This window comes from Ipomoea triloba, chromosome 3 (genome assembly GCF_003576645.1).
Source record: "Ipomoea triloba cultivar NCNSP0323 chromosome 3, ASM357664v1".
In the NCBI taxonomy this organism is placed as follows: Eukaryota; Viridiplantae; Streptophyta; class Magnoliopsida; order Solanales; family Convolvulaceae; genus Ipomoea; species Ipomoea triloba.
Window position 1 is genome coordinate 29,455,431 of NC_044918.1, and position 15,007 is coordinate 29,470,437.

General features: G+C 33.0%; 1 protein-coding gene across 1 annotated transcript; it reads left to right on the forward strand.

Moving 5' to 3' along the window:
• The first annotated feature begins 12,533 nt into the window (after nt 1-12,533).
• LOC116014257 (VAN3-binding protein) lies at nt 12,534-14,786 on the forward strand. Its single transcript, XM_031254279.1, has 8 exons — nt 12,534-12,884; nt 12,957-13,028; nt 13,126-13,194; nt 13,272-13,620; nt 13,701-13,868; nt 14,108-14,157; nt 14,325-14,382; nt 14,491-14,786. The coding sequence occupies exons 1-8, from the start codon at nt 12,699-12,701 to the stop codon at nt 14,688-14,690; spliced, it is 1,152 nt and encodes a 383-aa protein (XP_031110139.1). The 5' UTR covers nt 12,534-12,698; the 3' UTR covers nt 14,691-14,786.
• Nucleotides 14,787-15,007: the final 221 nt, after the last annotated feature.

Sequence of the window (15,007 nt, forward strand, 5' to 3'; positions counted from 1 at the left end):
GCGAAGAAAAGACAAGTAAAGATGTTGGTACACCAAGGAGAAGACAAATCACGCCAAGTGGATGCTTTTGGATCGATGGTGAAGTAATTTTCAAAGATTAAACTCGGATATTTAAAGTTAAACTTAGAGTATGAAGGATTGGGACTTAAGGTTGGATTATACAAATGTGGAGGTGGTTCAATTTACCCTTGAAGAGATAAGGAATGGATGAGTTAGGAGATGTGGACTTGAAGAGAATAAAGTCTAAGATGATGGGTGGAAACCTTGGATCTTTTTGGTATGGACGAAGATGTGAGTATTCGTTATAAAGATAAAGGGTGAGCAGTGAGTTGGCAGTAAGCGGTGAAGCTTGAGGATTAAATAAGATGATGATAAGGTAAGGTGCGATTATTGTTGTTGTTATTGATGGAGATTAATTGTTAATGAAGGCATTAGATCATTTAAGAAATCAAGAAGTTAATAATGAAGTTGTTAATAATGGTGATGATTGGAATGTTGTTAATGATGGAATATGATGATTAATTATCTAATGGAGCTCGATTAGGGATTTAATGATAGTTGTGAGTTGATGATGGTAGAATATTGGTTTATGGACTAATGATAAGGAAGTGATAATGTCTTGATAGGATTAAACAATGAATAATGGGATGAATATGATTATGATGTTAATGTGATCAATGGATTATGGTGATTAGTTGGTGACTAGGATAATGATTGAATAACGATGGTAATGATGTGATGAAGCATGATGATGGTGAAATAATAAAGAAGATGGATTCTTATTAAGGTAATGAGAGATTGAGGATTATTGATGTTGCGATAATTAGAGTGTCAATGATGGCTAGATGACCAATTGATGATTATAGGTTATCAAATGAGTAAATATGAAGTAATGATTGGGTTAATGTTATTAATGGAGATTAGGTAATGATTAAAGTATGATTATGAAGAGTAGAGGATAATAACGATTAGGGAATATTATTGATAGATTATGATATAGGGGTGAAGTTGTGATGTTATTAAGGATGACAATGATGTGGTCTAATGATTATGTATAATGTTGATGAAGATTAGAAGTAATGGTGGACTAATGATAATTATTGGTTTAATGATGGATAATGGAAATAATAAGGCGATTGATATAAATAATGTTAGGAAGCTTGATGGGGGTAGGACTATAATATGATGATGAAGCTTAAGGATAGGAATTTGTGTTAATGATGATGGGACTAGCTAATGTTGTTGTTGAGGATGAAGTTTGTTAATGTTGATGAATAGTAATATCGGTGCTAAGGATTGAGAAGAGACTTATAAGTTAGCGTTGCTAACTAAATTGGACAAGGACTTAAAGTGTACTAAAGAAGAATGTTCGTGATTTGTCATGCGTGATTTCTCCTGAAGTAAGATGATTGAGGCTTTAACCCATACAGAAAGACCGATAAAGATCTTCGATTTAAGACATACAAGAATAAAAAGATAGCTATCAATTCGTCAAAGCGTTGTGATCGTATCGTTAAACCGAAGAAGCTACTTGAACCCCAATAAGTTGGAAAAATGGATTGACCTGCAACTGAGAGAAGTTATCATGCATGATGAGGAAGATTGTTATGCTATTAATTAATGATGAGGATTGGTGATAATGATGATTAAAGAATTATAAGTGATACTATTAATAAAGGTTCTAAGATGATTAGGATTTAATGAAGGAGATTATGAATTAATGATGGGGTTATCATGAGTTGAAAATGATTAGTGTATTGATGTTGAAGTGATGATTGAAATATGATGATGCTAGGATAATGGAAGTAGTAATGGCGAAGTTATTACTATTGAATGATAAAGGATGATGGTGATCAATGACAATCCCGATATGTTCATATGCTAATGGTTAAATGGTGGGTGATTATTGATGGAATTTAATATGATGAAGTTTGTTGGTGATAATGATTACGAGTCTGTTATTGATGTTGGATTGATAATTAAGTGATGGATTAATGGACGATTAAGAAATGATGAAGTGTTGATGATGATGGAACTTAGAGTTATTGATGTCAAAGCTTTTTATTTATGTTGATGAAGTGAATATAATGGTGTTATGGAAATTGAATTTTTACTACATGAATATATCAGTGATGGGTAAGAGTGGTAAACGTCTTCAAGGACAACACTTGATGCTCTGAACAAGAGATATTATGATTTATATCGGACGAACAATTGTGAGTATTATACCTTGAGGAGATTAGCGAGTTGCTAGTGGATGAGAGGAAAGTTTTTGAGGATCGCCATTAGATTCCGTGTAAGAAATCTAAGAGTTTGGGTGTTGAGATCAATGAAAGTGGTGAGGACAGTAAAGATGAGAAAGGTTATGAGATGTGGGATTCCAGCTATGCTCCTGCGAACGACGACCAAGGTTGAAAGAAACAAAAACAAAGAAAGGTTAAGACCAAGAACCCACGTTATAAACAATGGAGGTACTACAAAGGAGTGTGGAGTTAGGATTCTCCACACTAAGTGCAAGAATGGATCAAGGTTTCTCTCAACTTCACAAAAGGATGTCAAGTGTTGAATCTAGATTTGGAAATAAGGTTCCTTCAGAAGTGGCCATCAGAGGCAAGACCGAGTTTTGGTTTTCAAGGTGGTGCACCGTGGGACTTTGGACCAGACAATCGTTTAAGCTTTCCCTAAGTTGTAGCAAATTCCACTTAGTAGATGGAATTTAGTTTGTGCTTAGAATTTTAATTGCTTGCATGATAATCCTTACCCTTAATTTTCCAAACCCTTCTTGGATCTTTTCAAATCAATCGCTATTCTTGCAATATTCATAACCTCATCCAATCTCGCATCTCATGGCAATGTTTAGAAAATTCTATTTTCAAAACCTAACCCAAACCTTTCTGTGCTACCCTGGCCTAAGCTTCGGGGACGAAGCTTGTTTAAGGGGTGTAGAATGTGAGACCCCAAAATACTTTTCTACCAAAACTCCTATTTATTCAAGTTTCAAAATAAAGCTATGTATAATTTTTACTCCTACAATTATTTTGTCTAATGAGCTTATAAATAAAATATTTTAAACTCTTTATTTCAAATGATTTATTACAAAATATTTATATAAATGTTTATGATTTTAAAAGCCTTATTTAATTGATATATTTATTTATCAAAATCTTGACCCAAAAGTCTATTTGAGACGAACCTGTGAACCTGATAGCCTTGTTTTTAACCCAAACTTGATTTTAAAACAAACCTATCATATTCCTATATTTATTATGTTATATTTTTACCTAAACTTGACCCAGTATTTGATCCAAAAATTATAATCCAAAGTTTAGAGTTAAATTCCCATTTTGCCTTCCTACTTAGTCGTTCATCTCATGGAGGCCTAGGGTTTTGTGCCGCTATAAATACTACACTATTCCATTGTTCTTCCTGCAGCCCTTCCATTTGCCTTTTCTTCATTTCTCCTTCAACTCCTTCAAGAGATTATAGATTCAAGCTAGCAGTAGAATGAGGAGTACGGTTCCTTCTCTCTTTTCTCCTTTTTCTTCATTCTTCTTCCATTTCCTCTTCCCTATTTCCTAATGTTGTGCGTATGTTTATATGTGTATGAATGTTGTTGTTGAGGCTTGGTGTTGGATTTTAGAAGAAGGTGAAGGAGAAGTTATAGCTTGAGGATTATAAGCAAGACTCTTGAGGTTAAAGCTAGTAAGTTTCGGTATAACCATGGACTCTAATAATAATGAATTGAAAATTTGAAAAAAATAATAATAATAATTTATTTTTAAAAACTAAAACAACATTGTTTTAGACTAGGGTCTATGTTGCAAAATACATTGTAGTATTCTGTAAGATATAATTTGTCCAAGTATAATGCTAACATGGTCTATGTTGCAAAATAAATTGTAGTATTGTGTAAGATATAATTTGTCCAAGTATAATGCTTTAGGCCTGATCTCATAAAACAGGAGCTCATACGATATTTGTTGGAATATTTTGCATAAAATGTCATGTAAGTGGTTATTTTGTGATAAAAATATATGTGGGCTCCACTTTTAATTTGGGTCATGTCAAAATGGATTCGCACTCTTCATAGTGAGACGAAGAAATCAATATATTGTACGCTCAAAACGAATAATGAGTGAATGATAAATTGATTATCAAAGTAGATCCATTTGAGTTGGAAAATGAAGGTGGAAAGGCTTTGAAAAAAACACTTGTCCTACATTGGTTTGGGAAGTAGATTCGCACCACTATATATATAAGAGACTTTTAGAAATAGACTGAATTGTATAGCATAGAAATTAAATTCTCTCTTGCATGTAAGGGAAGTACTCTTGTTTTGTAAATAGCTAGCTTGGTGTTAGGGAGATTTCTGATTTTAGTCCGCTATCTACTCCCATTGCATTTTAAGGAAAGCGTGTGTTACACACGACTTGGATCATTATCTCGTTTCTTGTGTTGGATTTATATTCTAATTTATAAAACCCTATTTTTATATTTATTTATTTTATATAAATAAATTTTGGTTTCTTATCAAACTCTTTGGTTGGAATTAATTTTTTCTAAAATTAAATTATATTTCTCGTGTGTGTGCACGCGCGCGCGTATGCGTGCGTGCGTGCGCGTGTGTGTGTGTGTGTGTGTGTGTGTGTGTGTGTGTGTGTGTGTATGGAAGGGTTTAGGTGTGGGGAAGGGTTCCCATGCAGTTGTGTGGTGATCTATTATTTTAAAAAAAAAAGTTAAACTGATGCACCTTAAACTTCTAATCTATGTACCTTAAGCTGGATTAACATAAATATGGCTTTGTAGAGAAAATCTTATAAATAATACTGTTTGTGTTTTAGAATTGCAAAAAAAAACGCATCTTAAGAAGGAAAACAACGCACCTTAAGAACGAAAACCACTGCACATACCTAAAGCCTTAGGCCGACGCACCTTAAGAAGGAAAATCACACACCTAAAACTTTAGACCGACGCACTTAAGTTTCAACAACTAACGCACCTTAAGCTCAAAACCACGCATCTTAAGCATAAAAACCATGCACCTTAAGAAGGAAAACCATGAACCTAAAGCTTTAGACCGACGTACTTAAGTTTCAACAACTAACACACCTTAAGCTCAAACCACGTATCTTAAGCACAAAAACCACACACCTTAAGAAGAAAAGCCACACACATTAAGTTTGACCTATATGAAAAATAATATAATCAAATTTCCACCGTGTTTTTTTTAAACATTGTTAATCCTTAACGTTATTTTGACAAAATCAATGGCTCTCCTCTCCGCACAATCGCACCTGAGCACCCCAATCGGATTTGAAATGTGTGTGTGTGTGTGTGTGTGTGTGTGTGTGTATATAGTTATGATCATATGAGATCACTTGTTTAGGTAAGATCGTGAGATCAAATCTTGTGCATCCATGTAATATTTTAATGGTCTAGATTTATTTAAGATTCTATGTTGAAGTGTGTGCGAACGGTGATTAAATGTGTGCAAATGGTGATTAAATGTGTGCCAACGGTGATTAAGTGTGTGCGAACGGAGTGTGTGTGTCAAACAATCTAGACCATTAAAATTTTTTAGTTTGATGTACAAGATTTGATCTCAAAATTTTTTAATGGTCTAGATTGATTAAGATTCCAAGTTAAAGTGTGTGCGAACGGTGATTAAATGTGTGCGAAAGGAGTGTGTGTGTCAATTAATCTAGATCATTAAAAAAATACTACATGAATGCACAAGATCTAGTTTCACAATCTTACTTAAACAAATGGTCTCATTAGAACCCTACTATATATGTGTGTGTATGTTTTTCGACTTATTCACAAATCACAACTAACAATATCAATAGCAATCTTGTACGTTCTTAATCATTTTATGTGATTAAGCATTGAAAAGTGTTCTTCCCACATGAGGCTAATAATAACTCCATTAACTAAATCTCCTTTAGTGTCTAATAAACAAACTCCATTTCCTTTTCTCCACCAACTCAAAAGCCATAAAGTTGTATATTGATCCTATAAAGACGTGTAAAACATAAAAGCTTACAATTTAGTTTAATCATTCTAGTAGAAAAAACTTATTATTATTATTATTATTTGTAAAATTTCTTACAATAAGGTGGAGTTTGGTTCGCCGAAAAGACAAAGAATAAAATAAAGTCCCATAAACTCTTTGGACTGCAACAAATAAAGAAAGTATAAACTAAAATAGATACTACTTTCTACAATGCCAAAAATAACATTACATATGTTATTTATATCTCTTTATTTATTTTAAATAGTTAAATACAAATATATAATATTTATTAATTAATATTTTATTTTTTGAAATGAATTAATATTTTATTTATTTATTTATTTAGATATATGCATAAACATGTATGTATACACACACACAAAAGAACACACACACACACACACACATATATATATATATTGGGATTAAATGGTAATAAGACTTTACAAGAAAATTAAGAACTAACCAATTTCAATCCTATAAACTTGAAAAATTAAATGGATCAAATCAAATTAATTTTTTTTTTAAATGCTTGACATTTTCGTAATTATCATTTATCATCAACTTTACTATGCAATCTAGAACACTATACTCTACACTTCTCAAAAAATTTCAGGAACGCATATTTGAGTAAGAACACTATACTCTACACTTCTCAACCTACTGAAGCACAAGAGTCAACGCCCACAATGGGGTTTGAACTTGAGACCTCTCATTTGAGAAGCCACAACTATATCGCTCGACCACATGACCTTTGGCTTAAGGAACACACATTTAGTTGTTACAAACTTACAAAGTGCACATTTAGTATTAAAACATTGCAGTGACAAAATTACAAAAGTGCAATGCATGAGTTTGGATTTTAGAGTTTATGAATGAGCTTTTTGATTTTATTTGGTCTAGGGGTTCACTTTTTATTACTTAAAATTTATCATTTACGATTCAGATTTAAATTTAAATTTTTTTTTTCATTGACTTTTAAAAGTTATCAAGAAAATGCACATTTAGTTGTTACAAAGTGCACTATATAGTGTTTTAAGTTGCAAAGTTGGCGATAATTACAAAAGTATCACTAATTTTTTTTTTTATAAAAAAATTGATATGATCCTTTCGATTTTTACATATGTAAGGCTGAGATTAGTTCTTAGTTTTCTCTTAGGAGTGTATTATCATGGGATCCTAAGCATACACACAGACACACACACACACACACACTCTCTCTCTCTTGCATTCAATTGAGAACCACTTGCATTAGGTGAGAATATGCGAACTACTACATGAATGCACACAATATAATATTCCAGGCACAAATCAGAATGCACACAATCTACCCTGTACTAGCATGCATGCATCGTGACATAAGCATTATTTTAATAAATATTATTTTACTTTATATTTGAAATTATATACTCCGTATATACTCAAATTAACAGCCGTTCTCGTGCGAATTGAAGGAATGCACTGCAATTACTATCCAAATTGTCTTGCCTAATTCTAATCACAGTCAAATTGTCCTGCCTAATTCTATTCATATATACTCACATTAACAACTTCTATCCTTGCTTAGTTCGATGCTTTCAAATGATTAGACCCCAATTTTCAGGTAAAATTATTTTATAAAAGTTCATACTATATCTAGTATAAATATATTCTCTCTCTTTTTTTATTTTTTATTTTTCTTTTTACTTTACAGTTGGGCCCCCAAAATTTTGGGGGCCCTGTGCAGTGGTCGTGGGAGAATATGCCTAGGACTAGAAAAAACAATTAACTGTTGATGCGTAATGTGTTAACTGAAGGTATATAATTTTTGTATTAGGGTTCAGAATGCAATATAAATCCTAGTCCATGGTATAACAATTGGCCAATTGCTTACTCAACTTATAACAAAAAAAAATAAAAATAAAAATATTCCCATTATTTTTATTTTGAAAATACCTTTTTATTTTTACCTACATCACTACATGATTGCAAATTTTACTTATATTTCATCATACAAAATAATAACATAAAGCTTTTTTAATACGTCAACTTTTGAAAAGTAGGTCTGTAAGCGCATGCGGAGCTATAATGCTTCGTATTTGTTGGGAAAAATCCCACCTCCTGTGACAATCAAAATCACAGACCCGACACGGTACACGAATACGAGATAATACACAATAGCCCAAAAATAAATATGAACACAAGGAACACAAGATTTACGTGGAAAACCCCAAAACCACGGGGAAAAACCACGGGCCACCAACAACAAACAATTTCCACTATCACAAATCTTGGGTACAAAGTTTTAGGCTACCACATGAGCCATACATCCACAAATCATCAAATATAACAACTCCTAGGCCAAAACATTCTTATAATATTCACAGGCTAAAAGGAATAATATCTCGTACTCAAAATATTCAACTACCACGAACAAGGTAAAATGAATACAAATATTACGAGATTATCCAAATAGATGCCTGGAATAAATACAAGCTGACCTCAAATATTTGATGAAGATAGTACCCAAAAGTTTCAGCAAATCCACGACAAAGTTGCACCAAAATGAAGAAGAAAGAAGAATAGGTGATTTTCTTTCTCCCTTGCTGCTGCCTACTGCCGAAAAATGGAATGAATGGGAATTGAGTGGTGGAATGCTGATGAGTGGAGTGTAGTTGGTGGAATATTTCAACACCAACAAAGACATAGGGAAACAAACAAAATAGGTGGAATCCTCTTTTTTTTTTTTTTTTTTTTTTTNTTTTTTTTTTTTTTTTTTTTTTTCTTGTCTGCCAACATGCTTCAACTTTTCTTATTTTCCACCTAGGATGGACCCAACAGTATTATCATTATTATCATCACTAATGAATTCCAGCAACACCCCACCCCCTCCTCCAGTCCCCTGCAAAATAATAATAATAATAATAAATAAATAAAAAGAGTAAATAATATTGGCCCTAAACTAAACTTGCACACCCTTCTAAATTTAATCCCTACTTAATAAAATTCCACAATTTCATCAATTGCAAATGCCTAATAATGGTCGGTCTAATCATCATTCATGGAATTTTCAGTAGCTTCTCATTGATTGTGTGCCCAAGCCATAAACAAAATTGGGAATGCGTGCACCTTTGAAGAATAAACTTGTATCAGATCAAAAGCCAAAACTTTATATAAGAAACTTAAAGCTTAATTAACCTCAACGTTGTAGATCACGTTATATATAGATATTTAAAATTTAATCTCACTTTTTTTTATTAGATATATAAAAATTATTATGGATTAACAAATAAAATTGGAATAAAACTTTTCTAGAGGACTAAATTTTAAATTAGAATATATTATAAATTTGTAATTTTATTTTCTTTACAACATGTTTTGTTGGCGAAATCCGAAATAGATCAAGAATAAGATATAAATCTTAAAAGCCGATGTTTGTTTTGACTTTCTATTATAAACATCATATACACAATTACACATGCATGCACGAAAGCACACATATGCATTATTCGAAACATTAAAATACGATTCTCTTTACAATTCTATTGTGTAATCCCTATGCATGTGAACCAATTAATAAAATAGAAATTATTCTATTGCCTCTTTGTTCCATTTCTTATATAATAATAATATTTCTATTCCCAGTATTTTTATTGGACAACCTAAACATAACATAGTATAAGATTATATTATTGACAAATTCTCTTGTAAAACTATCTCACGGTATGTGAGATGGGTTAAGAGGATTCGGGTCTTATGGTATATAAACTTAGTAATATTATTTACTGCAAACTGTCTATTACAGTTTTACGATAAAGTATTACATTTATGTTATAAAATATTATATATAAGACTTAAAATATTGATTATATATGCAATTCTGTTATGTAATGACATTATTCCCGACTTTAAGGCATTTAATGCGCCTTATATAAGGGTCTTGAGGGGGCACATGCCAAGTGCACAACATGTTAACCACGTGTCTCTCATGCACAGGTCATGACGAAGGTGACTCCAATAGGTCCACGTGCAATGAGATCTCTGACATCTTCCTTATTATGAAGTGATTGGTCAATGTGATCGAGTTATTTTAATTCGTTAATAATAAGGGTTAGGTGCTTGGGATAAGATTCCCGACCACACATGATTTGGAAGCTCATCCCGGGATAATTGAGCCTTTTACTAACCTACAAAAACCATCTTTTGACTGGGCTTGGGTCGGAGAAAACACACTTAATCAGACATGCTCGGGAAATAATGGTCCTTCCGATCCCCTTTGCCCAAATACCGAACACGTGTAAAAGTATACATATAGAGTATAATCCCTATCAACATTAATACTATAAAGTATTCTACAATTATGTTATGTTATTACTTTATTTTTTTTTGAAAACCAACAAGAACTTTCATTAAATAAATTGTTGAATACAAGGAGGAATGATATTAAACCAAAAGGCAGGAACAGGTTGAGAACGAGCTGCCCTAGCCAAAGCATGCGCAGCCTGATTCACTATTCTTGAGATAAACTTAACAGACACCACTTCAAAGTGTCGACGAAGATCTCGACAATCACTAATGACACAGCCAGCCAACGTAAGATCAGGTAATGAACAATTAAGAAAATTACAAACCATCTGGCAATCCGAATACACAATAACCTTTGCAAAACCCCTTTCCTTAACCCACGAAAGAGCTTCTTTTACTGTCATCGCCTCAGCCAAATGCGCATTACCCAAACAACGTAAAGGGCCATTATTACTTTATTATTTATTACAAAATGTGTATTACATTTATGCTATAAAGTAAAGTATTATATATAAAACTTAAAGTATTGATTATATATGCAATTCTATTATGTTATTACATTTTTTTTTCATCAAATTGTTTATTACAATTTTGCTATAAAGAATTATATTTATGCTATAAAATATAAATAAAGTTTAAAGTTGATTATACCTTCGGGTATGTATAATTACTTTATTTATTGCAAATTGTCTATTAGAGTTTTGTTATAAAGTACTACATTTATTGTATAAAGTATTTTATATAAGGCTTAATTATATCTGCAATTTGGATATGTTATTACTTTATTTCTTGCAAATTGTATATTACATCTTTGAATTAATTCCATTTTTTGGTCATACATTTATAGGTGATAATCCACTTTTAGTTCTTTTTTTTTTTCTTTTTTTTCTGAACATTCTCCTTTGGTCCTAGTATTATTGTGGCATGACCATTTTTGTCATTCGTCAACAAAATCATTGAAATTTTGTAAAATACAAAGACGTTTACTTCATTTTTCTGTTTTTCCATTTCTAATTTTCCATTTCTCTAGTTTTCCAATTTTCCTTCTCCATTTCTCTTATTTCTTTAATTTTAGTACATAGTTTGACTACAAAACAAAACACTCAAACCTTCATTTAATACAATCATCCCCATATAACATTTGTATATTTATACAACAAAGATAATAATAATAATAATAATAATAATAATATGGAGCAATACAAGTTACGTATATAGTTTTAGTACATAATAATAAAAATTAATAATAATAGTAATTAAAGGAAAAATAATAATAATAATAATGGAGTGGGGAATGAAATTGAAAAAATAAATTTAGTAAACAACTTCTCCAATTTCTTTTTTCCACTTTAATTCTTCATTTTTTTTAAAAAACATTCTCCATTTTTCCAAGTTGCTGAATGACCCATAATATTTTCTCTTTCTTTCCTTTAATCTCCACCAGTCCACAACGGGAGATGCCTGAGTTTGTTAATGAAGTGGGCCAGGGTGGTATTTTCATTCAAAAATTCATGATGGTGTCAATGCATGGTGTTGATTTAAAGCTAAGAAAGAAAAGGCAAGGGACCAAACTCTTGTATTTGGCATTTCACTTGGTAGATTTATATGCCCTCATAATGCTTAGCATGTTCTCTATCAACTTCTTTCCCCAATCAAAATCTACTTATCTGCAAGAGCCTCATGGTCCCCTCTTGCTTCAATGTCCATTATTATTATTACGCATAAAATATCACAAACTAAAGTTGGGTTTTTCACTGTTTTTCCAACTGTAGCATCTCTTTCTTTTTCTTATTATTATTGTTTTCAGTATTTGCAATATTTTGGGACCCAAGGACACTAGGACAGGACATAAAAGAAGCTTCACTGTACTCATTAGCCATGGTTTCCATGTTCACACTTTCACACATCAATGAGAGAAATGGGAGCAAACATATATATTGTTGGGCGTCGGCAGGTTGGCCGAGTTCAGCCCCTGCTCGATTCGAGACGTGTCGATGTGACTTACCATGGAGGGGTGTGGTTAAATGGTTAATATCCGTCTACTTATCACCAATTGGGTTTAAGTAGGATATGACAACCAGATAACCAAAGAACTCTGTAGTTAAGCGTGCTAGAATAATGCAGCGCTGTGATCCAACGTATATAAACTAAAATAGTATTAGTATATATCTTGAGTGGGGGCTAACCAACCAAGCTTAATGATGCATGGAGGCTGGGTTTGTTCCCCAGCTCAGTCTATATAGGATTAGGCAGCACACTATAACACAGAATAAAAGGGTGATCAATACCACAGAAGCTCTAGATTGAATTACACACACAAACACATACATTTTTCCGGCCTGCATATATATATATATTGAATCTTAAACTGATCAAACTTACCAGCCGGCCTGCCTGCGCAATGGATCTTGAAGCGAAGCCAACGCTTTCACAAGCACATCCCGAGACAATGGACTTCCTTTCGCACGCCTGGTGCAACTTCGCGGTTCAAGCCTTCCAGCCAGAAATGCAAGATCTAGCGCTAACTGTCCATGATAGCTCAATCAAGAAATTCAGTGATGACATCAAGAATAAGCCTTCTTTGCAGGTAAGATAATATAGATGGATGTTAATCTATCAGGGATATGATGCACAATCAACCGGTTTTTTGTCCTTGTAGAAAATGGATAAAAGCATGAAGATGGATGATACAGATAAGTCTATACCTCCTTGGACATCCAATGATGTGAAGGTAAATAAACTATATATGCAACAGATCAAAACTTTTGCAATTATCATATATGTAACTCCAGTTCTTTAAATTGAATCTTTTTTTTGGTTTCTTTTAGTCTTGGATATGGATGCAACAAGCAATGCATCCAGAATTGAATTACCACAGCTATCTTAGAAAGAAATGGGTAAGCTAAATACAAATAGCTATACCTACTCTTAGACTAATTGTGTTCGTAGCTAAAACGAACATGTGTTTGTGCAGATTCCATGGAAGATAGCGCCACTAAAGAACTTCTCAATCAAGAAATGGCTTAAAGAAATGAAGCAGAAGAGGAAAGAAGAAAACAGATTACAAAAGGCAGAAGTGCACGCAGCCATATCGGTTGCAGGGGTTGCAGCAGCACTAGCAGCCATAGCAGCAGAAAACTCGAATCGCGATGACAGCAAGGAGTCAGCCGTGGCATCTGCAGCTGCATTAGTAGCCGCACAGTGTGCAAAAGTGGCAGAAGCCATGGGAGCAAAGAAGGAGCAACTCAGCAGCGTAATTGGCTCGGCCATGAGTGGCACGAGTGCAAGCGACATTGTTACACTCACAGCTGCAGCCACAACATGTAACAACCAATCTCTACTAAATGCACACCGAGACCAACAGTTTTAATTTTCTCGACTTAAAATTCATTTTTTGTTTCAGCACTAAGAGGAGCAGCAACACTTAAAGCAAGAAGAGAGTGTAAGAGTATACTAAATGGCAGTACACCAGTACTCCCTATAGAAGATGGCAAGGATTTTGAGTTGGAGTATGAATCCTGTAGATCAGTGCTTTCAAAGGGTGCAGAGCTCAACCTTGAAACGTCAGATGGTATGATCGAATAATGTGATATAGCTAGTGCTTTCTCACATCAACTGAAGATTGATCAAACAACAGATTAAAGTTGCTAATTAAGCTACTAATCAACACAAAATGTGAGACCAACTTAAATACCTAATTACAAAACAGATCGAAAATCACACTGCAACGAACTTTCTCTCGTCTCCTACTAGACTTACCAAAACAAATTATCAATTCCTTTCTGATTATATATATCTGTTCATAAACAGGGAGATACATGCTAAGGTCAGTTACCATCATCTTTAACCCTGAAGCCAAGGTGAGAAAAGATCATTTCCATCCTCTTATTTCCTTTATATTGTATGCTAGCAATGATATTATCTACCTGGGGTATTGATAGCAGCTAAACACGAAACCAAAATTTCTTTCTCAAGGATTACAGAATAGTTTTCCTGTAATTTACCAAACTCCCTTTCTTAATTACAGGTTATTCTCAGGACAAGGAAGCTTAATATATTGAATCCATTCACAGGACACAAAGAAAGTATGTTCTTTTATGTTTCAGTGCTTCTTTGTCTTTCAATTTATAAGAAAAGATTCAACATCTTTACAATATATATATAACATAATTCCATGATGGAATTCATTGTAGGTATCATACTAGATCTGCACGCAGAGTTGTACAAGGATTCTGAAGGAGAGGAAATGGATACTTGCTATCTCATTGTATTAACTACAAACAAGGGAATAATGAAGCTAGACATGATGGATGATTATCAACGTTATAGAATGTGGTCAAAGACTATTAAACACATGTTGACACTTTCTACTTCATTGACAAGATATATATGAGCTCCAATTTTACAAAAGCTCAAGTCTACCATTGTTGAGTGAGAATATTTGTATTCTAAGTTTTTTCTTTTATATTTATTAAATTTATTGCAAATATTTATATCATCGAGTTACAACCTATATTTTTATATTTGCTAATAATAATCACATGTTGATCAATGGCATGCAATGCATATATCATTACCGAAGCCCGAAAAGCCTACCCTTAATCCTTAATTTTCAATGCTGCATAGGAAACTGAAACCATACAGTTAACCTCAGATCTGATCTAATGGGTAGATGAAGGCATGGGAGAAACTTTTCTCATAAGTGTGCTT

Bases quoted from the DNA above. Each gene is read 5' to 3' on its own strand.
- LOC116014257 (XM_031254279.1), top strand. From the start codon at position 12,699: ATGGATCTTGAAGCGAAGCCAACGCTTTCACAAGCACATCCCGAGACA. The intron at 13,621-13,700 runs GTAACAACCAAT...TTTTTGTTTCAG, and splicing joins CACAGCTGCAGCCACAACAT to CACTAAGAGGAGCAGCAACA. The intron at 14,383-14,490 runs GTATGTTCTTTT...AATTCATTGTAG, and splicing joins ATTCACAGGACACAAAGAAA to GTATCATACTAGATCTGCAC.